Below are 27,837 nucleotides of genomic sequence, written 5' to 3'. Positions count from 1 at the left end.
CTTCTGCAGTTACCATGCAGAGTGGTTGACAAATGGAATGCATTAGGAGCTGATGTGGTGGAGGCTGACTCCATACACAGTTTCAAATGTAGATATGATAGAGCCCGATAGGCTCAGGAATCTGTACACCTGTTGATTGACGGTTGAGAGGCGGGACCAAAGAGCCAGAGCTCAACCCCCGCAAACACAACTAGGTGAGTACACACACAGAAGAGTAAGGAGAGACATGATAACCACCTACAAAATTCTCAGGGGAATTGACAGGGTGGACAAAGACAAACTCTTTGGCACGGGTGGGACACGAACAAGGGGACACTGGTGGAAACTTAGTATCCAGATGAGCCACAGAGACGTTAGAGAGAATCTTTTCAGTGTCAGAGTAGTTAGTAAATGGAATGCATTAGGCAGTGATGTGGTGGAGGCTGACTCCATACACAGTTTCAAATGGAGATATGATAGAGCCCAGTAGGCTCAGGAATCTGTACACCAGTTGTTTGACGGTTGAGAGGCGGGACCAAAGAGCCAAAGCTCAACCCCCGCAAGCACAATTAGGTGAGTACAATTAGGTGAGTACACACACACACACACACACACACACACACACACACACACACACACACACACACACACACACACACACACACACACACACACACACACACACACACACACAGGAATGGTCGAACAAACGGCTGTTAGAGTTTAACCCAAACAAATGTAATGTAGTGAAGATAGGGGTAGGAAGCAGGAGACCAGATACAAGGTATCACTTGGGAGATGAAATACTTCAAGAGTCAGAGAGAGAGAAAGACCTGGGGGTTGATATCACGCCAGACCTGACCCCTGAAGCTCATATCAAGAGGATAACAGCAGCAGCATATGCCAGGTTGGCTAACATAAAAACGGCCTTTAGAAACTTGTGTAAGGAATCTTTCAGAACATTATATACCACATATGTCAGACCAATCCTGGAGTATGCGGCACCAGCATGGAGTTCATATCTAGTCAAGCATAAGACTAAAATGGAAAAGGTTCAAAGGTTTGCCACCCGAGCTGAGAGGTATGAGCTGCGAGGAGAGACTGCAGGAATTAAACCTCACTTCGTTGGAAGACAGAAGAGTTAGGGGGGACATGATCACCACATTCAAGATCCTCAAGGGAATCGACAGGGTTGATAAAGACAGGCTGTTTAACACAAGGGGCACGCGCACTAGGGGACACAGGTGGAAACTGAGTGCCCAGATGAGCCACAGAGATATTAGAAAGAACTTTTTTAGTGTCAGAGTGGTTGACAAATGGAATGCATTAGGAAGTGATGTGGTGGAGGCTGACTCCATACACAGTTTCAAGTGTAGATATGATAGAGCCCAATAGGCTCAGGAACCTGTACACCTGTTCATTGACAGTTGAGAGGCGGGACCAAAGAGCCAGAGCTCAACCCCCGCAAGCACAACTAGGTGAGTACACACACACACACACACACACACACACACACACACACACACACACACACACACACACACACACACGAAACCTGATCCTTTAGTAAAGTTTCCAGGCTTGGTAGGCCTATTTTCCCCTCGGCCGCCGTAAAATAACCGTGTTTGAGGAAAAGATCAACGATGTATTAGAAAAATGAGTTTTCTGGAACACCAGACAGAAGAGATGCTACACTGAGAACGACACAAGGAAAAAAATAAATCCAGGAGAAAGAGTACAAGGAGTGTTTAGTATTTGGGGAGAGAGATAAACGTTCCCTGGCCTGACAGGTTCATGGGAAGCTTCTTTTGAAGGCATTCAGGTTAGAATTTGTAGTATTTAGCCACCATGGTGCCGGCCATTCACACCCCTAACATTAGCTGGGGAAGTGAGGAGCGCGATCCGCACGCTCAGAAAAACACCGCCATCAACTGCTGGATTTTGTTATAATTCTCGTCTTAAAACAAACTTTGTTTGGAATCTAGACTCACGAGACGCGCAAACTCTGCCACAAGCACCCACCGCATTGTTACAAGCGCCCAAGTTAAGAGATTTGTAACCATAAATCACTCGGGTCGGTGTGATGTAGCAAGGAGCCGCCGCCACACTACCACCTTTGTCCCTACACAAACACCACCAGAGTCCTCGGAGCCTTTACCTCCCAGATACATGAAGGAGGTGTGCCCGCCAGCTCTCCCTCGCCCGCCCTCTCCAGTTCACTCCGGCCAATCACAGCCCCGCAGTTAGATATCTCGCCATTTTCATTGGCCGTGAGAGAGTTTAAGGTCGAACAGAGTCGAGATCATTCATTCCGCAATCTGCATTCCGATGTCGTATCAAGTTTCAAGGTGTGAAAGAGACCGCTCATATTTCATTGAAGTGGGACTCAGCTGACACACAAACACAGTTACATACACACACACACGCGCACACACATGCACGCACATACGCGCGCGCGCACACACACAGAGGCCCCTATATTCAGCGAAGATGAGATCCACACTTGAATAAGCATCCCCAGCATGGAACACTTACCTGGAAAAGGACAACGAGAAACTAGAAAATGTCCAAAGATATGAAACGAGACTCGTTCCTGAGCTGAGGGGATTGAGCTATGAAGAAAGGCACAGAACTGGACCTTACCACAGGTCCAGGTCCATGATTTCTGTGTTGCTTGTTAAGATTTCTCTGGTGATGGTCTGGTTGTGAGAGGAGATTATATGTTCCTTGATGGAGCCCTGTTGTTTGTGCATTGTTAATCGCCTAGAAAGAGACGTCGTCTATGCCTTCACATGCCCACTTGGGGACTGTCAGCCCCAAAGATCTCAGTATATAGGCAAGACAACAACGTCTCTTTCTAGGCGATTAACAATGCACAAACAACAGGGCTCCATCAAGGAACATATAATCTCTTCTCACAACCAGACCATCACCAGAGAAATCTTAACAAGCAACACAGAAATTATCGACAGATACAGCAATAGCAGGAGACTCGACATCAGCGAGGCACTACACATCAAAATGTCAACACCAACAATCAACAGCCAATTAACACAAAACTATATTCCACCCACTTCAAGACCCTGAACTAACATAGAAGCAGCAAGAGAAAATATGGGCCAATAGACCTTCTGCAGTTACTTTTATTCTTATGTTCTCACGTGCAATTCATGCCCATTGGTTTATGTTACCTCACCCAAAAACATTTGTGTCATATCACCTCAACCAAAACGAATGATATGTGTAAACCTGTCTTTGAAAATGTGAGAAGTCCTTTCGAAGCACTTTTAGGCGTCAGACCATAAATATAAAATGAGAAAATGAATATTGGAGAGTTAATTTTTCAATTACCCCCGACGGTGAAGAAAAACGTAGTAAATATTGAGAAGATTCGTGTTAGAATCATTAATCTTATCCTTTCGGTCATATTCAACAATATACACATACACACACATTATATATATATATATATATATATATATATATATATATATATATATATATATATATATATATATATATATATATATATATATATATATATATATATATATATATATATATATATATATAAGCCTATACTTGCATAAACCACAAGTGAAGATTAATAATCTTTGGAACAACACCCACCAGTGGGACTCGAACCCAGAAAGCACAACTACCTTCCAGTAGCTGGCATAACTAGTATGCTTTAACCCACTACACCATCAGACCTTACAAAAGAAGTAGATAGTTCGAGATATATATCTCAAACATCTCCACCTCCCGAAGGCACCAGATGAGTGAGGGGTCAGTCTGCATTTTTCGTCAAGCCACTGTCAATGTGAGAGAACTCGTGCCCAGCTTATAAGCTGGACATATATATATATATATATATATATATATATATATATATATATATATATATATATATATATAACTGGGGTTATATATGGGAATATATAACTGGGAATATATATATATATTCTGGGGTGTGAGTTTTCAGTTGCATATTGTCCTGGGGACCATTCAGGCTTGTTCGCATATATATATATATATATATATATATATATATATATATATATATATATATATATATATATATATATATATATATATATATATATATAAGACTTATCTGGTGCCCTCGGGAAGTGGAGATATTTGAGATGTATATATATATATCTCGAAGTCTCTACTTCTTTTGTAGGGTCTGATGGTGTAGTGGGTTAAAGCGTACTAGTTATGTCAGCTACTGGAAGGTAGTTGTGCTTTCTGGGTTCGAGTCCCACTGGACTCGAACCCAGAAAGGTTAGGTTCGGTCGGTTAGGTTCGGTCATATATCTACGTTAATTTTAACTCCAATAAAAAAAAATTGACCTCATACATAATGAAATGGGTAGCTTTATCATTTTAAAAGCAAAAAATTAGAGAAAATATATTAATTCATGAAAACTTGGCTTATTAGGCAAATCGGGCCTTGCATAGTAGGCCGAGAAGTGCGTTCTGGCTACTAGGTACGACATATATATATATATATATATATATATATATATATATATATATATATATATATATATATATATATATATATATATATATATATATATATATATTAGTATATTTTGGTAGCAGTCTTTCCTGTAGGCATATATTATTAAATATGACCGAAAAAGTAAGATTAATAATTCTAACACGAATTTTCTCAATCTTTCGTACATTACGCTTCACTGTTGGAGGTAAATCAAAAATCACTTCTCCAAAATTCATTTTTATTTCTAGTCTGACGCGACACGGGCGCGTTTCGTAAAACTTATTACATTTTCAAAGACTTCACAAATACACAACTGATTAGAACTTGCGTTTCCCTGATTTTATATCTACATTTGAGTGAGGTGGGAAGGGTGATGTGGCATTAACACAAGACAGAACACTAGGGGATATTAATAGGGTATTAAAAGTATCAACACAAGACAGAACAGAAACAATGGGTATTGAATAGAAGTGTTTGTAGAAAGCCTATTGGTCCATATTTCTTGATGCTTCTATATTGGAGCGGAGTCTTGAGGTGGGTAGAATATAGTTGTGCAATAATTGGCTGTTGATTGCTGGTGTTGACTTCTTGATGTGTAGTGCCTCGCAAACGTCAAGCCGCCTGCTATCGCTGTATCTATCGATGATTTCTGTGTTGTTTACTAGGATTTCTCTGGCGATGGTTTGGTTATGGGAAGAGATAACCCATAACCAAATTCCCATAACCAAACCATCGCCAGAGAAATCCTAGTAAACAACACAGAAATCATCGATAGATACAGCGATAGCAGGCGGCTTGACGTTTGCGAGGCACTACACATCAAGAAGTCAACACCAGCAATCAACAGCCAATTATTGCACAACTATATTCTACCCACCTCAAGACTCCGCTCCAATATAGAAGCATCAAGAAATATGGACCAATAGGCTTTCTACAAACACTTCTATTCAATACCCATTGTTTCTGTTCTGTCTTGTGTTGATACTTTTAATACCCTATTAATATCCCCTAGTGTTCTGTCTTGTGTTAATGCCACATCACCCTTCCCACCTCACTCAAATGTAGATATAAAATCAGGGAAACGCAAGTTCTAATCAGTTGTGTATTTGTGAAGTCTTTGAAAATGTAATAAGTTTTACGAAACGCGCCCGTGTCGCGTCAGACTAGAAATAAAAATGAATTTTGGAGAAGTGATTTTTGATTTACCTCCAACAGTGAAGCGTAATGTACGAAAGATTGAGAAAATTCGTGTTAGAATTATTAATCTTACTTTTTCGGTCATATTTAATAATAATATATATATATATATATATATATATATATATATATATATATATATATATATATATATATATATATATACATATATATATATATATATATATATATATATATATATATATATATATATATATATTGACATTGTCATATATATATATATATATATATATATATGACAATGTCAGACCACGGAGGAAAATGAAACAGGAATTTCCTTATATATATATATATATATATATATATATATATATATATATATATATATATATATATATATATATATATATATATATATATATATATATATATATTTTAAGGAAATTCCTGTTTCATTTTCCTCCGTGGTCTGATATTGTCACATTCTTAATCACGTGTTTATTTTCGTGATATACACACACACACATATATATATATATATATATATATATATATATATATATATATATATATATATATATATATATATATATATATATATATATATATATATTATATATATATATATATATTATATATATATATATATTATATATATATATATATATATATATATATATATTATATATATATATATATATATATATTATATATATATATATATATATATATATATATATATATATATATATATATAGTGTATTACACTTATTTATATAATTTGCACAACGTTTCGAACCTCCATGGTTCATTCTCAAGTGAACAGATCTTACAATACTAGTTGATTTTATACCCGCACTGGGTCAGGTGATAATACAATAAAGGTGAAAACATGGGGGGATACATAGGGATAAATGTGAGGTGAAACATAGAGGTAACTGCAAGAGGCTTATTGGCCCATACGAGGCAGCTCCTATCTAAACACAAAGATTAATCCAGTGTAATTGGCCTATTATGTTGGACATTGTCTTCTGTGTTGGCATCGTTATGTTCTGGTCTTGTCCTTACTCTCATGGTGGGTAGAGTAAATAGTTCCGTGATTTGGGTGTTCATGGTAGGTCGCTCTATTCTTATGATATATATATATATATATATATATATATATATATATATATATATATATATATATATATATATATATATATATATATATATCTTCTTAATGCTTCTATATTGGAGCGGAGTCTTGAGGTGGGTAGAATATAGTTGTGCAATAATTGGCTGTTGATTGCTGGTGTTGACTTCTTGATGTGTAGTGCCTCGCAAACGTCAAGCCGCCTGCTATCGCTGTATCTATCGATGATTTCTGTGTTGTTTACTAGGATTTCTCTGGCGATGGTTTGGTTGTGGGAAGAGATTATATGTTCCTTAATGGAGCCCTGTTGCTTATGCATCGTTAAACGCCTAGAAAGAGATGTTGTTGTCTTGCCTATATACTGGGTTTTTTGGAGCTTACAGTCCCCAAGTGGGCATTTGAAGGCATAGACGACGTTAGTCTCTTTTGAAGCGTTCTGTTTTGTGTCTGGAGAGTTTCTCATGAGAAGGCTGGCCGTTTTTCTGGTTTTATAGTAAATCGTCAGTTGTATCCTCTGATTTTTGTCTGTAGGGATAACGTTTCTATTAACAATATCTTTCAGGACCCTTTCCTCCGTTTTATGAGCTGTGGAAAAGAAGTTCCTGTAAAATAGTCTAATAGGGGGTATAGGTGTTGTGTTAGTTGTCTCTTCAGAGGTTGCATGGCTTTTCACTTTCCTTCTTATGATGTCTTCGATGAAACCATTGGAGAAGCCGTTATTGACTAGGACCTGCCTTACCCTACAGAGTTCTTCGTCGACTTGCTTCCATTCTGAGCTGTGGCTGAGAGCACGGTCGACATATGCGTTAACAACACTCCTCTTGTACCTGTCAGGGCAGTCGCTGTTGGCATTTAAGCACATTCCTATGTTTGTTTCCTTAGTGTAGACTGCAGTGTGGAAACCTCCGCCCTTTTCCATGACTGTTACATCTAGAAAGGGCAGCTTCATATCCTTTTCCATCTCGTAAGTGAAACGCAGCACGGAACTCTGCTCAAATGCCTCCTTCAGCTCCTGCAGATGTCTGACATCAGGTACCTGTGTAAAAATGTCGTCAACATACCTGCAGTATATGGCCGGTTTCAAGTTCATGTCGACTAAGACTTTTTGCTCGATGGTACCCATGTAGAAGTTTGCAAACAGGACACCTAGGGGAGAACCCATGGCGACCCCATCTACTTGCTTATACATGTGCCCATCCGGGCTCAAGAAGGGTGCCTCTTTAGTACAAGCTTGGAGTAGTTTCCTCAGAATATTTTCTGGCATGTCAAGAGGAGTACAGGCTGGATCACGATACACTCTGTCGGCTATCATTCCGATTGTCTCGTCCACAGGTACGTTGGTAAACAGCGATTCTACGTCCAACGAGGCTCTTATCCCTGTGGCCCGTGTGCCCCGCAGTAAGTCAACAAATTCCTTTGGAGACTTCAGGCTGAAGGCGCAAGGAACATAAGGAGTCAGCAGGCTGTTGAGTCGCTTCGCCAGTCTGTACGTGGGTGTGGGTATCTGGCTAATGATTGGCCGAAGTGGGTTTCCAGGCTTGTGTGTCTTGACATTTCCATACGCATATCCAGGTTTATATTCCCCAATGATCTTTGGCAGGTGGAGTCCGGATTTCTTGGCGTTCACAGTTTCGATCAGTTTGTTGACCTTTGCTTTTAATTCGGCTGTAGTGTCCTTCGTTACCCTTTGGAACTTAGTTTGGTCAGAGAGTATGATATTCATTTTCGCCAGATATTCGTCTTTTTTAAGAATGACATATATTGGCGACTTGTCACCTCTCCTGACAACTATCTCCTTGTTCTCACGAAGGCTTTTAGCTGCCGCTTTAAGCTCGGGGGACAGTATGGTGCTTCTGTAGTTGCCTCGATTCTTTCCTCCTTCTGCAATAAGTTCTGCTTGTAAGGTATCTTTGGTAGTGACCTTCTTATATAGCCCTGATGCATAAGCAACAGGGCTCCATTAAGGAACATATAATCTCTTCCCACAACCAAACCATCGCCAGAGAAATCCTAGTAAACAACACAGAAATCATCGATAGATACAGCGATAGCAGGCGGCTTGACGTTTGCGAGGCACTACACATCAAGAAGTCAACACCAGCAATATATATATATATATATATATATATATATATATATATATATATATATATATATATATATATATATATATATATATATATATATATATATATATATATATATAACTGAAAACTCACCCCAGAAGTGACTCGAACCCATACTCCCAGAAGCAACGCAACTGGTATGTACAAGACGCCTTAATCCACTTGACCATCACGACCGGACAAAATGAGGTGATAGCCGAGGCTATTTGAACCACCCCACCGCCTCGGCTATCACCTCATTTTGTCCGGTCGTGATGGTCAAGTGGATTAAGGCGTCTTGTACATACCAGTTGCGTTGCTTCTGGGAGTATGGGTTCGAGTCACTTCTGGGGAGTGAGTTTTCAGTTGCATATTGTCCTGGGGACCATTCAGGCTTGTTCGCATATATATATATATATGTAACTAAATCAGGAATCAGCCATACCTACCCTGTTGCTGGCGCGCGTGAAGCCTAACACCACTGCAACCCCCCTACACTCACACTGGATGACTGACCAGCACACTGGACGACTGACCAACACACTGGACGACTGACCAACACACTGGATGACTGACCAACACACTGGACGACTGACCAACACACTGGACGACTGACCAACACACTGGACGACTGACCAGCACACTGGACGACTCACCACCACACTGGACGACTGACCAACACACTGGATGACTGACCAGCACACTGGACGACTGACCAACACACTGGATGACTGACCAGCACACTGGACGACTGACCAACACACTGGACGACTGACCAGCACACTGGACGACTGACCAGCACACTGGACGACTCACCACCACACTGGACGACTGACCACCACACTGGACGACTGACCAACACACTGGATGACTGACCAACACACTGGACGACTGACCAACACACTGGACGACTGACCAGCACACTGGACGATTGACCAACACACTGGACGACTGACCAGCACACTGGACGACTGACCAGCACACTGGACGACTGACCAGCACACTGGATGACTGACCAGCACACTGGATGACTGACCAGCACACTGGACGACTGACCAGCACACTGGACGACTGACCAGCACACTGGATGACTGACCAGCACACTGGATGACTGACCAGCACACTGGATGACTGACCAGCACACTGGATGACTGACCAACACACTGGATGACTGACCAGCACACTGGACGACTGACCAGCACACTGGATGACTGACCAGCACACTGGATGACTGACCAGCACACTGGATGACTGACCAACACACTGGATGACTGACCAACACACTGGATGACTGACCAACACACTGGACGACTGACCACCTCAACCAACAACATGTCAGCCTCGCTCGACAATGGCAGTTACCTCATTCTAATGTTGTTATATTTCCAATCTAATTGTACCGAATATCATTAATCTTTATTAATTTCTGCATTTTTTAATTTATTGAAGTAGTCTCTTCATGTGGAAATTGGTTCACCTGCGTCATGTGTACCTTAGGAGCGCCGGCAGTCGAAATTTTCAGAGGTACTCACCTCTCCCTTGATGCCATAAGGACGTGCTTATTTAATTTATTGGTTAATCCAGCGATGCTGGTGGCTTGGTACCCTGCACAAGTGGTACGCCTGTGTGGCTTGGTACCCAGCACAAGTGGTACGCCTGTGTGGCTTGGTACCCAGCACAAGTGGTACTCCTGTGTGGCTTGGTACCCAACACAAGTGGTACTCCTGTGTGGCTATGGAGCCAACATAGGACAGCTGTGACTGCTTGTGTTGTCATGATTAACAGTTGTGACTGCTTGTGTTGTCATGATTAACACAGCTGTGACTGCTTGTGTTGTCATGATTAACACAGCTGTGACTGCGCGTGTTGTCATGATTAACACAGCTGTGACTGCGCGTGTTGTCATGATTAACACAGCTGTGACTGCGCGTGTTGTCATGATTAACACAGTTGTGACTGCGTGTGTTGTCATGATTAACACAGTTGTGACTGCTTGTGTTGTCATGATTAACACAGTTGTGACTGCTTGTGTTGTCATGATTAACACAGTTGTGACTGCTTGTGTTGTCATGATTAACACAGCTGTGACTGCTTGTGTTGTCATGATTAACACAGTTGTGACTGCTTGTGTTGTCATGATTAACACAGTTGTGACTGCTTGTGTTGTCATGATTAACACAGTTGTGACTGCTTGTGTTGTCATGATTAACACAGCTGTGACTGCTTGTGTTGTCATGATTAACACAGCTGTGACTGTTTGTGTTGTCATGATTAACACAGTTGTGACTGCTTGTGTTGTCATGATTAACACAGCTGTGACTGCTTGTGTTGTCATGATTAACACAGTTGTGACTGCTTGTGTTGTCATGAATAACACAGTTGTGACTGCGCGTGTTGTCATGATTAACACAGTTGTGACTGCTTGTGTTGTCATGATTAACACAGTTGTGACTGCGTGTGTTGTCATGATTAACACAGCTGTGACTGCTTGTGTTGTCATGATTAACACAGCTGTGACTGCTTGTGTTGTCATGATTAACACAGCTGTGACTGCGCGTGTTGTCATGATTAACACAGTTGTGACTGCGCGTGTTGTCATGAATAACACAGTTGTGACTGCGCGTGTTGTCATGATTAACACAGTTGTGACTGCTTGTGTTGTCATGATTAACACAGTTGTGACTGCGTGTGTTGTCATGATTAACACAGTTGTGACTGCGTGTGTCACTATACCAGAGCAGTTGAGACTAGCTGTGTTCTCCAAGGCAAGGTTCAGGCCACAGCTCTGAAGCTGGCTATAAAGGGTTTAAGATAAACGCCAATATTAAACTACACATCAACTGTGGATGACATGCAGGTCTGCTTAACAGTGTGACATGTACTACAAGCGCATGTATAAATAGGTCAATAAATGAATCCATACACTGAGATAAAAAAATGGTTGATTTATTATATAAACTTATACAAAATCTACAGCGTGATTTAGATGTATTAAAAGTTAAGCAATGGAAGAAATCTAACTTTTTATTTTACAATATGTACAAAATGGGGTAAGGGGAGGCAGCACATGTATTCAATAAAATAAAATCCTCAATTTACAGGGGATTTACAAGTTACAGTAGGGTGTGTGTGTGTGTGTGTGTGTGTGTGTGTGTGTGTGTGTGTGTGTGTGTGTGTGTGTGTGTGTGTGTGTACAGAGGCTCTTTTTCTCTTGTGATGCCCTCATGATGTTCATGGTATGTACAAGGGGTTGAAGAGAAGAATGAGGAAAAGGGAGGGTTATGCAGAGAACATTGCAACATGGATCAACATTGCACAAACTGCCTGAACAACGACGAAAGGTGACGGGCGTGACCAGGCAGCAACAAGTAGATTTGTCCATATGCAAATCCATTGAGAGGTAGAAAGAATAGAGGAGAAAAGCCAATGCCAATAGAAAGGTATGAATGGGGAAAATGCTGGCTTGGGAGAATAAACTGGGAGGCGTACGGGGTTGATAAATTAATCTGAAAGGCGATGGACTTGACAATACAAACGCAAGGGTGCCGCCGAGAGCTTTGACTGGAGGGGCTGAATATTTGGCCAGAATGCTGTGCAAGGAAGCACGGACATGTGTGGATGGGTACTGTTGTGGATGTGCTGTGGCTGACGTATAATACTGATGTTGTACAATGTGGATGATGTGTTGTGTGGAATACTGCGTCAATGGGAAGGTATCTTTTGTCTTATCTACACCCTCTTTTTTTTTTACCTTTATTACTCTTCTATATCATGTGTGCTCATGCCTCCCCTCTCTCCATGAACATGAGGACGATGAGGATGACGATGACAGTTTTTATGATAATGATTAGGAAGATTGTGTTGATGAAATTCCATTTCTATTATAAATATATTTTTACTAAGGCACCAGTTCTCGTTATGTCAGGATAAAATAGACAGGAAAGTAAAGATTTCTGTGTACTTTATGAGAGAGAGAGAGAGAGAGAGAGAGAGAGAGAGAGAGAGAGAGAGAGAGAGAGAGAGAGAGAGAGAGAGAGAGAGAGAGAGAGAGAGAGAGAGAGAGAGAGAGAGAGAGAGAGAGAGAGAGAGAGAGAGAGAGAGAGAGAGAGAGAGAGAGAGAGAGAGAGAGAGAGAGAGAGAGAGAGAGAGAGAGAGAGAGAGAGAGAGAGAGAGAGAGAGAGAGAGAGAGAGAGAGAGAGAGAGAGAGAGAGAGAGAGAGAGAGAGAGAGAGAGAGAGAGAGAGAGAGAGAGAGAGAGAGAGAGAGAGAGAGAGAGAGAGAGAGAGAGAGAGAGAGAGAGAGAGAGAGAGAGAGAGAGAGAGAGAGAGAGAGAGAGAGAGAGAGAGAGAGAGAGAGAGAGAGAGAGAGAGAGAGAGAGAGAGAGAGAGAGAGAGAGAGAGAGAGAGAGAGAGAGAGAGAGAGAGAGAGAGAGAGAGAGAGAGAGAGAGAGAGAGAGAGAGAGAGAGAGAGAGAGAGAGAGAGAGAGAGAGAGAGAGAGAGAGAGAGAGAGAGAGAGAGAGAGAGAGAGAGAGAGAGAGAGAGAGAGAGAGAGAGAGAGAGAGAGAGAGAGAGAGAGAGAGAGAGAGAGAGAGAGAGAGAGAGAGAGAGAGAGACAGAGACAGAGACAGAGACAGAGAGAGAGAGAGACAGACAGAGAGAGAGAGAGACAGACAGACAGACAGAAAGACAGACAGACAGACAGACAGACAGACAGACAGACAGACAGAGAATGAATCACGGGTTCCTATAGTAACATCATATTCACCAACACAGACACCAGAACTGATATACAAATGGATAATTCACTCTCATCTCCACAGGACATGTTCCCACGAACATGGGAACATGTGCTGTTCCCATGTGTGGGAGCATGGGAACTTCCCCCAGCTCGTCGTTAACTCGGAAAATGGACAGTTTCAGCCACACTCGTGTACCATCATTACAGTGACCGTACATACACAAAATAATAATAATTAATAATAATAATAATAATACAGTTCTTCACCTGTCATGGTAAACAATTGAGGGCCTACAAGGCGTCTCTCTAAGAGGTAGAGAGACTTAACCTGAATATAATTGTGTTGTAACTTATTGCACAAAGAATGACCTGGTCTACCTCAAGGTGAATATGATCCTCATCACGTACACAACATGAAATGATGTATCAACTGTCAATTTGGAAAATATGGTGCATAACAATGAATAATATTGTCTGTATCGAGGTCGATACTAATCAGAGCAAGCCTATTCGATTCGTTTTCTGTTGGAGGAAATCTAGACGAGATCTCTCTTTTGTTTTGTCTTCCCAAAAAGACATCGAAAAGGCCATATGGTTTCCATTCTAGTCAATGTGCAAATTACGCTTGCATTTATCGACTATTCAAATGCAAAGATTCGCGCCTGCACAGAAAATCGACTAGTTTACTGAGCTTAAAATAACCTTAAGCTAATCAACTAATTGTAGGCGCTTTAACGCTAATAAAACTAACAGGTAATTTAAAGAAACTTTGTTATCGGAAAGATGGGGAAACCAGAATTACTTTGTACATAAAACATTGACACTAAAAGTAAAATATTAAGCATTTTCATTCATTTGTAAATTACTTAGTTAATTTGTAGTTCAAGAAAGTAGGCAGTACTAGCTGGTTCAGGACAATAGGCACAATAACGAAGACACATTGTAATTAGTTCTGTACAATCAGAACTGTAGAAGATGCGTTCTACACAAGAACAAATCAAGAGGAAGTGGCTTCAGTGGAAGCCTCGGGAATCCTAGTGGGTGCTGCTGCTGCACCCCAGGTTGCAATTCTTTTGACCATGTCGTGGTGCAGTCGACTAGAGCGTGCCTTGGGAACACCCATCAGTGCATAGGTTCGAGCCCTCATCACGGCTCCTGTGAATTTGTTTATTGATATATCACATTAATGTGATTTCTCTGTGTATTGGTTCTATTGACCATGAAGGACGGGCGTTCAGAGTTACGGACAGAAGGCACAGTGGCATACTCGCTCTTGTTGGCTGTTGACAGCACAGGGGCCAGATTCACGAAGCAGTTGCGCAAGCACTTACAAACGTGTACATCTTTTCTCAATCTTTGGCGGCTTTGTTTACAATTGTTAAACAGTTAATGAGCTCCGAAGCACCAGGAGGCTGTTTATAACAACAACAACAGTTGATCGGCAAGTTTTCATCCTTGTAAACTGTTTAATAAATGTAACCAAAGCCGTCAAAGATTGACGAAAGATGTACACGTTCGTAAGTGCTTGCGTAACTGCTTCGTGAATCTGCCCCAGGTCGCTGTCTTAACTACTGGCTATACATTTATCTAGTAGCTGACAAAATACGCAATATTTGTTTACAAAAGTATATATATATATTTATATTATATAAAAAAAAGGGACTCGCCCCGCGATGATTCAAGCACCCCCCCCCCTCCAGCTTCAAGAGGCTTTCAAAGGCTTCCAAAGGCACTTGGTAGTCTTCCCTGCAAACGAACTCACAAATTTTGAAAACACACACACACAAGCGCGAAATGGATATTTAAGAATATATAGAATCATTGCGTAATCCATAAATAAGTTTCTAAGTCATTATATATATACACATTCCAGTGGGGTTAATTGGTTGAAAAATAATTTATCTAGCATTATTTTGTAAATGAGACATGATGCTCCTGGGTCGTCGTGGACTTAACGGGATATACGGACATTTCCGAGCATTCAATCTTATAAATGTTGGATGATATTGGCATGCTCTTGTAAACTGATTTATTTCTTGGGTATTAGGACATTCCCTGGAAACACAAACCGTAACCTGTCTCTATTTTCCGCTTGTTACAACTTGTAATAAAGTTGTTACATCTTGGCTTAACGTTTTTATGACGTATTAGAGCGTTGTTACAACTTGCTATATTGGTTGTTATAACTGGTTAGGAGGTGTTAAAACTTGTTCGAACGTTGTACCAACGTCGTAGTTTCGGTGTGTGTTTGGCGGGTTGTTACTTTTGAAGCGATACCCTGCGCTAAAAAGACACAACACCGTTTGGGTTGTTCTGCCGTCATGAAAAAGCATCTATGTTGTTTAATTTGTTTGTTTGAGTTTTAAATGATCATTATTCTATTGTATTTTTTTTAATACGAGTTAGCGAATCCCGTAGATTAGGCTATTTTCATTAACATCTGCAATCTTCCAATCTTGAGCACTTGCTGTGTACATTGTGTGAGTGGGAACTGGGTCATGATCTCTTACAGTATATTATTGAATGATCCAGTCCCTAGACGCTGCAGACCTGCCGGTATCAAGGAACTGGAGCTTTGTAATTACTTTAACTTCTCCAGAGTTCTTAAGGATAGCCTCATAAGCCAACCAAAATTTGCCTATACAGACTACTTAACACAACCCATTGTATGAAAGTCTTGCGAGATGGGAGTTTTAGTAACACACAACTATCTCTTGACGCAAATTACACACGAACAATATTTTAGAATAGGTGCATACAAATGCGAAATGTACCAATGTTAATAAAAATATACAAAAACCATCTCATTATATGAAGAATCAGAAGAGTCAATTATTCATGAACACTCTCAGACATTTAGTAGTCATGTGTATGATCTAACAATGTTCCAATAGTCACCATATATAACTTGTATGGCGTCTTATGGTATAAAATCCGCCTGGTTAATAACACTTTTACAGCCAATGAGAGAAATAGGAACGTCTTTCAAAGTAAACACCAGAGATTCTGAAGGGGTCAAGATTCCTCTACGAAGATTCATATTTTCCATCGGGTCAGTTTTTTTGGGGGGGTTCATTTCACGCAAATGTTTTAAGTTAAATGAGAGATATTCACGCACACATCACCGAGATCTATTGATAGACGATTGTTTGTAAGTGTAGGAGACTCCACGCAGTATCATAGAGATCTGGTTGAACACGAGAACAATATAACATTTGCTTGATAAAATGTGTACAGTGGAGGAGGGGTTGTGCCCCGTTTTACGGTGCCGGCGGTTAAACGACAGCTAGAAGAGCGGCAGTGGCGCTCCTTTGTGGTGCCGCAGCTGCTGGTTGAAATTGGCTGCGGCTGCGGTATACTGCGTCGGGTAGTGGAAGGCAGCGGCTGCTGTCTTCATGGTCTCCACGGGGAAGTGCTGGCTGCTCATCAACATGTCTCCGCCGCTCATCATCGTGCTGCAATACATTTACTTATCAGTCAGTGGCGGAGGAAAGTCAATTATTTCGTAACATTCCACTCAAACGTGTGCAGTAATACACCATAATCAACGTAAACTGACATTAACAATATACAAGCTTTTTCTTATTCAACACTGTGGAATGGCAGATTCAGCACAGTGGAATGACAGTCAACACTGTGGAATGACAGTCAACACTGTGGAATGACAGTCAACACTGTGGAATGACAGATTCAACACTGGAATGACCGATGTAACACTTAGGCATTTAGGTTCTGTTGGTGATAATTTGTATTGAATTGGTGCCAAAGATAACGTCGCGGCTGGTAGTCTGTCCTCATCAACAAAGGCCAAATGCGCGTTAAACCATCCGTCAAACCTGCTATTTATGGAAGATAAACGGTTTACACACGACTCACAAGTGAAGCACGTTCAAACATTTCTCGAACAGTGCTTCACTGACGACCTCTGTTCGAATCGCAACTCTGTACATGATTTATCCGCGTACTTCAAAAACAAATTTAGTATCACCAACAGAACCTAACTTAACCTAACCCAGCCTAACCTTAGCCTAGCCTAATCTAACCTAACCTTAGCCTAGCCTAATGTAACCTAACCTAACCTTAGCGTAACTATTCCTAGAACTTTCTTATACAGGTTGTCCCAGAATTAGCTACCTATTTCAATGAAATTTCACATCAGTCTCACAGACTGATAGAGCGATTTGTGACCTTGTGAATACATTGTGAAAAATAACTGGATCCTTAAACAACGACGGGGAAAGAGGACCCCCGTGGACAAAACGTGACAGGAAAGAACGAATTGTTTGAGGATGAAACGAGCATGGTGATTAGGGAACCCTAGGACGATACGTGGCCGGGTCAAGTCAACGGTTGGGAGAGCGTCTTAGACCTTGCTAGGGCGTTTCAGCTGTCTAGGGAAGACGATCTCACTCAGAGCTCTAGAGATCTTGTTTCCTCTTGTGTCCGCAAACACTACCGTACTTAGATTCCCAAGTACGGTAGTCGTCGTCCCTTCACCTTCTAGTGTGTGGACTGGTCAACATACTTTAGCCACGATATTGTGACTCATCGCCTGCATGTAGATTCCTAAGTGTTATAATGGTGGTAGAGTCTCCGTAGGATACCTAGGGTATCCTGGATATCACATCCTGGCGTATATATCCTAGTGACATAATATCCTAGCGCATATATCCTAGTGATATAATATCCTAGCACACCTGGGGTGAACTGATGGCCTATGTACCTCTGGTTATGAAGGAATCACACCTACCGTATTTAGGAAGATAACAGCACACATTTACACAACCCATTCTCCTAAACTGATAGAATGTGGTGGAAAGTACCAATGTGCAGTGATGGATCACCGAGAAGTTGGATTTGAATGATTGAATTTGGACAAAGGAAACTTCTTTTTAGAGCAAAATGAACATAAGGCCTAACCTAACCTAACCTAACCTAACCTAACCTCTCCAAATACAGTGCATATGTGCTCCATACTAGGCCTAGGAAAATTTAGGTTTAATTTTTTATTTTATTTTTTTCCGGACTATAAAATTAAAAGTACATAAAGTTAATTATTGGTAGTCCGTCACTACATATTAGTACTCTCAACCAATATGTAATTTATTATATTATAGTTACTATAAGTACTATAATTTCAGGAGGATGGGTTGTATTTACAACACCCTTTTAGAGTTACCTGAAGGTAATAATAATAATAATAATAATAATAATAATAATAATAATAATAATAATAATAATAATAATAATAATAATAATAATAATAATAATCTTATAATAAACTTTATAGTATTCTAATTCCACTTACTACTTGTTGCTCACCACGCTGGCTATCGTATTCTCCTTAACATAAGAGGGTTGAAATAGCCTAAGCTACTCTATCCCTTTGAAATCCATTTTACTGTCTTAAACGTTCTTGAACAGTTTCTCAATGACTGATTCTCCACTTTAACAGTAAAGAGAAGATCTGGGGGCCACATTCATGAAGTAGTTACGCAAGCACTTACGAACTTTTACATCTTTTCTCAATCTCTGGCGGCTTTGTTTACAAATATTAAACAGTTAATGAGCTCCGAAGCACCAGGAGGCTGTTTATAACAATAACAACAGTTGATTGGCAAGTTTTCATGCTTGTAAACTGTTTAATAAATGTAACCAAAGCCGTCAAAGATTGCGAAAAGATGTACATGTTCGTAAGTAAGTAACTACCAGAAGAAGGCACCAAACCGGGAAGGCGTACACGTTCGTAAGTGCTTGCATAACCGCTTCCTGAATCTGGCCCCTGCTTGCTTGATACCTGGTTGATGGGTTTCTGGGAGTTCTTCTACTCCCCAAGCCCGGCCAGAGGCCAGGCTTGACTTTGTGAGAGTTTGGTCCACCAGGCTGCTGCTTGGAGCGGCCCGCAGGCCCACAAACCCATCACAGCCAGGTTGGTCCGGCACTCCTTGAAAAAAAAAAAAATCTAGTTTTCTCTTGAAGATATCCACGGTTCTTCCGGCAATATTTCTGATGCTCGCTGGGAGGACGTTGAACAACCGCGGACCTCTGATGTTTATACAGTGTTCTCTGATTGTGCCTATGGCACCTCTGCTCTTCACTGGTTCTATTCTGCATTTTCTTCCATATCGTTCACTCCAGTACGTTGTTATTATACTGTGCACATTTGGGACCTGTCCCTCTAGTATTTTCCACATGTATATTATTTGGTATCTGTCTCGTCTCCTTTCTAGTGAGTACATTTGGAGAGCTTTGAGGCGATCCCATTAATTTAGGTTCTTTATCTCGTCTATGCGTGCCGTATATGTTCTCTGTATTCATTCTATTTCAGCAATCTCTCCTGCTCTGAAGGGAGAAGTGAGTACTGAGCAGTACTCAAGACGGGACAACACAAGTGACTTGAAGAGTACAACCAGTGTGATGTGATCTCTGGACTTGAAGGTTCTCGTAATCCATCCTATAATTTTTCTGGCTGACGCAATACTTGCTTGGTTATGCTCCCTAAACGTTAGGTCGTCGGACATCATTATTCCCAAATCCTTGACATGCTGTTTTCCTATTCTGGGCAGATTCGATTGTGTTTTGTACCTTGTATTATGTTTCAAATCCTCATTTTTGCTGTATCTGAGTACCTGGAATTTATCACCGTTAAACATCATGTTATTTTCTGCTGCCCAATTAAAAACTTTGTTAATGTCTGTTTGTAGTTTTTCAGTGTCTTCAGCAGAGGTAATTTTTATGCTGATTTTTGTATCGTCTGCAAAGGATGACACGAAGCTGTGACTTGTATTTTTGTCTGTATCAGATATGAGAATAAGGAACAGCAGTGGTGCAAGGACTGTACCTTGAGGTACAGAGCTTTTAACTGCGCTCGGACTCGATTTTACTTGATTGACTGTTACTCTTTGTGCTCTGTTCGACAGGAAATTGAGTATCCAGCGTCCTACTTTACCAGTTATACCCATTGACCTCATTTTGTGTGCAATCACTCCATGGTCACATTTGTCGAATGCCTTTGCAAATTCTGTGTATACAACATCTACATTCTGTTTTTCTTCTAATGCCTCAGTGATTTGGTCATAGTGGTCAAGTAGCTGTGAGAGGCATGATCTTCCTGCTCTAAATCCATGTTGGCCTGGATTATGGAGATTGTTGGTTTCCATGAATCTAGTGACCTGACTCCTGATCACTCTCTCAAATACTCCCTGGGAGTTACATAACATGATACCACGGAAGCTTGAAGCACACACTCATGGGTCGACAGCCGTTTGGTCAAATTTTACACACAGACGTTTAGAATGTGATGTGTTGTATTAGGGAGGTTTTAATGGATATCTAAGATATCCATTAAATATCCAAGAGCAATGCCAATTCAAGGTCATCAACTTAGAATTACCGCTGACAATTATAAATCAATACAGAACCAACGCCACCCTTGGATTTTTTGCCCACTGGGTAAACATCTTATGAACGAAACTACAAATATCCGTAAAGAACAGAAACACCAGGATAGATGGTCGTTATAGCTAACCGTTTATAGGGAAAACGATACGTTACACACACATATAGCGGGAGTTGAGCTATAACACACCTGTAGTTGTCATAGGGGATGTGGTGGGCGTGGTGGTGGGCGCCCCACGCCTCGCTGGTCTTGGGGTGAAGGGCGGGGGACCACGACGCCTCGCCGTGGTGGTGGTGGTGGCCAGACGTCGTCGAGAGACCGTTGTTCGCCGCGGTGTAGTCCGTTGCTGAGCCTCCATGAACCCCCAGCAGCCCTCCTGACGAAGTCCCACATCCTCCTGCAGCAGAGAGACAAAGCACCAGGTATATTACTCCGCTGACTCCCTCGTTATACCGACTACCGTATTACTGTAATGACTAACTCATGTATCTAGAGACTTCTTCCATGTCTACAAGAGGCGCCTGCCTCTCTTGGCTATTGAATACGGACCAGAAACATACTTGAAACACACTGATAAGGATCCGAACAAGGTGCGGCATATGATATCAAGTATTCAGATTTGCATACGTGTCCTGAGATGTAATCAAGCCCCGAAATATTATTTTAAATTAACTTTAACATATTGTCGTCAATGAAGAAAATTTAAAATATATATCATAAATTTATCTTAAAATAAAAGCATACAACAATCATATACTCAATTATCACACCCGGGAAGCTCATTTTTTAGGACATACTTCACCAGGGACATACTCTACCAAGGATATACTCCACCAAGGATATACTCTACCAACGACATACTCCACCAAGGACATACTCTACCAAGGATATACTCTACCAACGACATACTCCACCAAGGATATACTCCACCAAGGACATACTCCACCAAGGACATACTCCACCAAGGACATACTCCACCAAGGACATACTCCACCAGGGACATACTCCACCAAGGACATACTCCACCAAGGACATACTCCACCAAGGACATACTCCACCAAGGACATACTCCACCAGGGACATACTCCACCAAGGACATACTCCACCAAGGACATACTCCACCAAGGACATACTCCACCAAGGACATACTCTACCAAGGATATACTCCACCAAGGACATACTCCACCAAGGACATACTCCACCAAGGACATACTCCACCAAGGACATACTCCACCAGGGACATACTCCACCAAGGACATACTCCACCAAGGACATACTCTACCAAGGACATACTCCACCAAGGACATACTCCACCAAGGACATACTCCACCAAGGACATACTCCACCAGGGACATACTCCACCAAGGACATACTCCACCAAGGACATACTCCACCAAGGACATACTCCACCAAGGACATACTCCACCAAGGACATACTCCACCAAGGACATACTCCACCAAGGACATACTCCACCCAGGACATACTCCACCCAGGACATACTCCACCCAGGATATACTCCACCAAGGACATACTCTACCAAGGACATACTCCACCAAGGACATACTCCACCAGGGACATACTCTACCAAGGACATACTCCACCAAGGACATACTCCACCAAGGACATACTCCACCAAGGACATACTCCACCAAGGACATACTCCACCAAGGACATACTCCACCAAGGACATACTCCACCAAGGACATATTCCACCAAGGACATACTCCACCAAGGACATACTCCACCAAGGACATACTCCACCAAGGACATACTCCACCAAGGACATACTCCACCAAGGACATACTCCACCAAGGACATACTCCACCAAGGACACTCCTGGAGCGATAGTTTACTATATAAGAGAAAGTGTATAACATTAGCCAGAATTTCCCATCCTAAGAATTAAACAAATCACACCGTGTAAAAACTTTTTGAAATCCATTTAGGCAAGAATTACAATCATACAGATGACATATATTAATTTAAGAAAAATAGACCAGCGTTAATATATAAACCAGGAAACAGCAGAACCAACCAGAAACTAAAATTGACTCTCTAGACATTAATTAACTAAACAACGACGAACTTAACGCAGACGAGGAGTCACAATAACGTGGCTGAAGATGTGATGGCCACACATCAGAAGATGAGGAGATGACGACGTTTCGGTCCGTCCTGGACCATTACCAAGTCGATTGTGATAATGGTCCAGGATAGACAGAAACGTCGTGGTCTCCTTATCTGCTGGTGTGTGGGTTGGTCCCCAATGACGAACTTATAGTACTAGGCATCCATCAGTCTCGGGAGACTATGGAGTTGCGCTCTGGTTGTCGATCTCGAGTGGCCTCTCCAGGGCGCAAAACCAGGGTAGGTTGGTACGGGGGAGAAGCTGTTACCCATGCAGCAGGTCTCCCCCTCTCCACGACGCTGAAAGTCTCCAAAGGAAAGGCAAGACGAACTTATAAGAAACATGTATATTCACGACACTGAGAACCTGATTGAGGTTCAAACAAGAATGACAACAGATTTGCTGTAAACGGTACAAACTCTCGCTAGCGCGAATCAGGCAAATCAAATGTTAATAATTTATTAACTGAGTATATGCATGCACTGAGTCTCAATAACGTGGCTAAATTATGTTGACCAGACCACACACTAGAAGGTGAAGGGACGACGACGTTTCTCAAGTCGATAATTAAATCAATTAAAATACTACCACTCCATAAAGAGGAGAGCAGAGCAAATGTAACAAACTATACACCTATTGTACTTTAGCGCATCAGAAAAAAATTCGAGTGCTAATAGGCAATATTTTATTGCACATAAAATACCGTCAGCATAATTCTCGCCAATGGAGGACCATCAGAGCGCTAGTGAGAATACTCACTAGCGCAGCAGTCCGTCCGCCTAAGGTCCCCCAACGCCAAGAAAACGGTCAATTTAAAGTGGTCTCCCCTAACCTACCAGAGGACCCAAAACAGAAAACGGTCAATTTAAAGTGGTCTCCCCTAACCTATCAGAGGACCCAAAACAGAAAACGGTCAATTTAAAGTGGTCTCCCCTAACCTATCAGAGGACCCAAAACAGAAAACGGTCAATTTAAAGTGGTCTCCCCTAACCTATCAGAGGACCCAAAACAGAAAACGGTCAATTTAAAGTGGTCTCCCCTAACCTACCAGAGGACCCAAAACAGAAAACGGTCAATTTAAAGTGGTCTCCCCTAACCTACCAGAGGACCCAAAACAGAAAACGGTCAATTTAAAGTGGTCTCCCCTAACCTATCAGAGGACCCAAAACAGAAAAAGGTCAATTTAAAGTAGTCTCCCCTAACCTACTAGAGGACCCAAGACAGAAAACGGTCAATTTAAAGTGGTCTCCCCTAACCTACCAGAGGACCCAAGACAGAAAACGGTCAATTTAAAGTGGTCTCCCCTAACCTACCAGAGGACCCAAAACAGAAAACGGTCAATTTAAAGTGGTCTCCCCTAACCTATCAGAGGACCCAAAACAGAAAACGGTCAATTTAAAGTAGTCTCCCCTAACCTACTAGAGGACCCAAGACAGAAAACGGTCAATTTAAAGTGGTCTCCCCTAACCTACCAGAGGACCCAAGACAGAAAACGGTCAATTTAAAGTGGTCTCCCCTAACCTACCAGAGGACCCAAAACAGAAAACGGTCAATTTAAAGTGGTCTCCCCTAACCTACCAGAGGACCCAAAACAGAAAACGGGACAGTACGTCACTTTCGCCAGCCGCTTCCATTTTTTAGTACGACGATTTTTGGCCTTATGTATCGCCTACGAGCGAAAAGCGACGTTCTTTGTGACAGAACAGGTTGAACACACACATTTCTACACACACACACAGAGAACTGTTGTGATAAATGTCACCATGCTGTAACAGCACATAAAATACAGTAAAATACAGTAAAATACAGTAAAATACAGTAAAATACAGTCGAAATGAGTAAGTGGCAGAACAGGAAGACAGCTCCGTTACTTTTGTTTCTTTAGATATATACAAGAGTTGTTACATTCTTGTAGAGCCACTAGTACGCGCAGCGTTTCTGGCAGGTCCCTGGAATACGACCCCCACGAAGAATCGTGTTTACTTCTTAACAACCCGAACCTTTCAGACAACCTCAGAGTGTCCTTAGCAGCCTTGTATCATATTGACTACTGCTCTAATTATATGTCCTGCGTACAGTGTTCCCGGATTAGCATTCAAGGAGGAACGGTGTTCTCGAGGTGCGGATTCTGGAGGGAAACACCAGAATATTGAGGAGAGAAGAATGTGAGCAGTCCTGAAAGATTAGTGTCCTGGGGCCAGATTCACGAAGCAGTTACGCAAGCACTTACGAACCTGCACATCTTTTCTCAATCTTTGGCGGCTTTGTTTACAATTATTAAACAGTTAATAAGCCCCGAAACACCAGGAGGCTGTTTATGACAATAACAACAGTTGATCGGCAAGTTTTCATGCTTGTAAACTGTTTAATAAATGTAACCAAAGCCGTCTAAGACGGAGGAAAGATGTACACGTTCGTAAGTGCTTGCGTAACTGCTTCGTGAATCTGGCCCCAGAGGGATACGTATAATATTGTGTCCTGGGGAAGGGGGAGGCGTGACCCAGGAGCAAGCGTCCTGGAGAAGGAGACGAAGGGGGGAGGAAGGACTCACCAGTCTGCAAGAGGGAGCCGTGCGTGCCGGAGGTGAAGATAGCGGAGGCGTTGGTGTTGGTGGAGAGCACAGACATCATCTGGTTCTGCAAGTTGGTCTGCGCGTTGGTCTGGAGGTTGGTCTGGTGGCTGCCGTCAACCATCCCGCCCCCGCCGCCCCCTGTCACCTGCTGGTTCATGAGGGCCGCTCTCGACCATGCGTTGGTGTCACCTGACGGAGGGGCAGGGGAAAGAACTATGATATCAGGTTCTGGAGGAAAGTTACCTTTCTAGCGTGAGGGAGGGGGCCAGAATCACGAAGCAGTTACGCAAACACTTACGAACCTAGGGCCAGATTCGTGAAGCAGTTACACAGGCACTTACGAACCTGGGGCCAGATTCACGAAGCAGTTACACAAGCACTTACGATCGTGTACATCTTTCCTCAATCTTTGACGGCTTTGGTTACATTTATTAAACAGTTTACAAGCATGAAAACTTGCCGATCAACTGTTGTTATTGTTATAAACAGCCTCCTGGTGCTTCGGGGCTTATTAACTGTTTAATAATTGTAAACAAAGCCGCCAAAGATTCAGAAAAGATGTACAGGTTCGTAAGTGCTTCCGTAACTACTTCGTGAATCTGGCCCCAGGTTCGTAAGTGCCTGCCTAACTGCTTCGTGAATCTGGCCCCAGGTGCTTCACATGGACGCTGGCTTCACTTAAGAGGAACAATATAGTAGAAATAACTCCTCGATTCACCACGAAGAAGAATTATATTAAAGTGGAGAGAATTCTTGCATCAATAGAACAATGAACACTTGGGTTAGGGGGAAGAGTGTGAGCACTCTCCCCACTCGAAGGGGGGACTGAACATGTAGGGGGAGTGTGGACACGGAGGGAAGGAAGGAAGGAGACTATCAGGGATAAGCGCCAAGCCATGACGACTATATAGCACTGGGAAGGGTCAGGATAAGGATTTGGGATGAGACGGGAGGAAGGAATGGTGCCCAACCACTTGTGTGGACGGTCGGGGGATTGAACGCCGACCTGCATGAAGCGAGACCGTCGCTCTACCGTCCACCCCAAGTGGTTGAGAGAGTGAAGAAGATGCAGGCTGACGGCTCAGTCAGCGATCAGGCACCTGTGGTACGCCAAGATGGCGGCTTACCGTGAGTTTGGTGGCCCTGGGCGTGAGAGTGGTCGTGGGCGGCGTAGTGGTGGTGAGGCCCCGTCATGGTGGTGGAGGCGGCGGCGACGGAGGTGATGGGTGGTGGAGCAGCGGTGGAGGCGTGGAGCGTGGGCGGGAGGGCGCCAGGGTAGCTGGTGGTCATGGCAAGGGCGTTGAGGGCGGTCACGCCCATCCCTTGACCTGTCATCTGTTTCCGCCAGCGAGCGCGTCTGTTGCTGAACCACACCTGTTGGGGGGGGGGGGGGGCAGTGGTGTTAGTTACTGAACCACACCTGTTGGGGGGGGGGCAGTGGTAATAGTTACTGAACCACACCTGTTGGGGGGGGGGCAGTGGTGTTAGTTACTGAACCACACCTGTTGGGGGGGGGGAACAGTGGTGTTAGTTACTGAACCACACCTGTTGGGGGGGGGGCAGTGGTGTTAGTTACTGAACCACACCTGTTGGGGGGGGGGGAACAGTGGTGTTAGTTACTGAACCACACCTGTTGGGGGGGGGCAGTGGTGTTAGTTACTGAACCACACCTGTTGGGGGGGGGAACAGTGGTGTTAGTTACTGAACCACACCTGTTGGGGGGGGGGCAGTGGTGTTAGTTACTGAACCACACCTGTTGGGGGGGGGCAGTGGTGTTAGTTACTGAACCACACCTGTTGGGGGGGCAGTGGTGTTAGTTACTGAACCACACCTGTTGGGGGGGGGGGAACAGTGGTGTTAGTTACTGAACCACACCTGTTGGGGGGGGCAGTGGTGTTAGTTACTGAACCACACCTGTTGGGGGGGGGGCAGTGGTGTTAGTTACTGAACCACACCTGTTGGGGGGGGGGCAGTGGTGTTAGTTACTGAACCACACCTGTTGGGGGGGGACAGTGGTGTTAGTTACTGAACCACACCTGTTACCTTCAGCTGATACAACAGCTGACAGTAGCAGCTGTAGTTACTCGTTATTTAGCTGCAGTTCCTACTG

The 27,837-nt window shown here is 42.6% G+C and overlaps 2 protein-coding genes across 2 annotated transcripts in view; one reads left to right on the top strand and one right to left on the bottom strand.

Annotated features, from left to right (window-relative positions):
• The first annotated feature begins 10,695 nt into the window (after positions 1-10,695).
• Positions 10,696-11,679, top strand: LOC138372686 (perilipin-4-like). The gene has a single exon (XM_069338192.1). The coding sequence runs from the start codon at positions 10,696-10,698 to the stop codon at positions 11,677-11,679; it is 984 nt and encodes a 327-aa protein (XP_069194293.1).
• Positions 11,680-15,340: 3,661 nt separating this feature from the next.
• The window catches only part of LOC138372685 (protein gooseberry-neuro-like), a gene marked incomplete at its 5' end in the record, with an annotated part of 89,992 nt that continues 77,495 nt past the window's right edge, over positions 15,341-27,837 (bottom strand). The window contains 4 exons of the mRNA XM_069338191.1: positions 15,341-17,082; positions 21,216-21,423; positions 25,707-25,916; positions 26,855-27,101. Of these exons, the coding sequence (XP_069194292.1) occupies positions 16,914-17,082; positions 21,216-21,423; positions 25,707-25,916; positions 26,855-27,101 (834 nt within the window). The remainder of the gene's footprint in view (positions 17,083-21,215; positions 21,424-25,706; positions 25,917-26,854; positions 27,102-27,837) is intronic.

Source organism: Procambarus clarkii, chromosome 39, assembly GCF_040958095.1.
Source record: "Procambarus clarkii isolate CNS0578487 chromosome 39, FALCON_Pclarkii_2.0, whole genome shotgun sequence".
NCBI lineage: Eukaryota > Metazoa > Arthropoda > Malacostraca > Decapoda > Cambaridae > Procambarus > Procambarus clarkii.
Note: the sequence above shows the minus strand (reverse complement) of the source record. Positions and strands in the feature narration are given on the sequence as shown.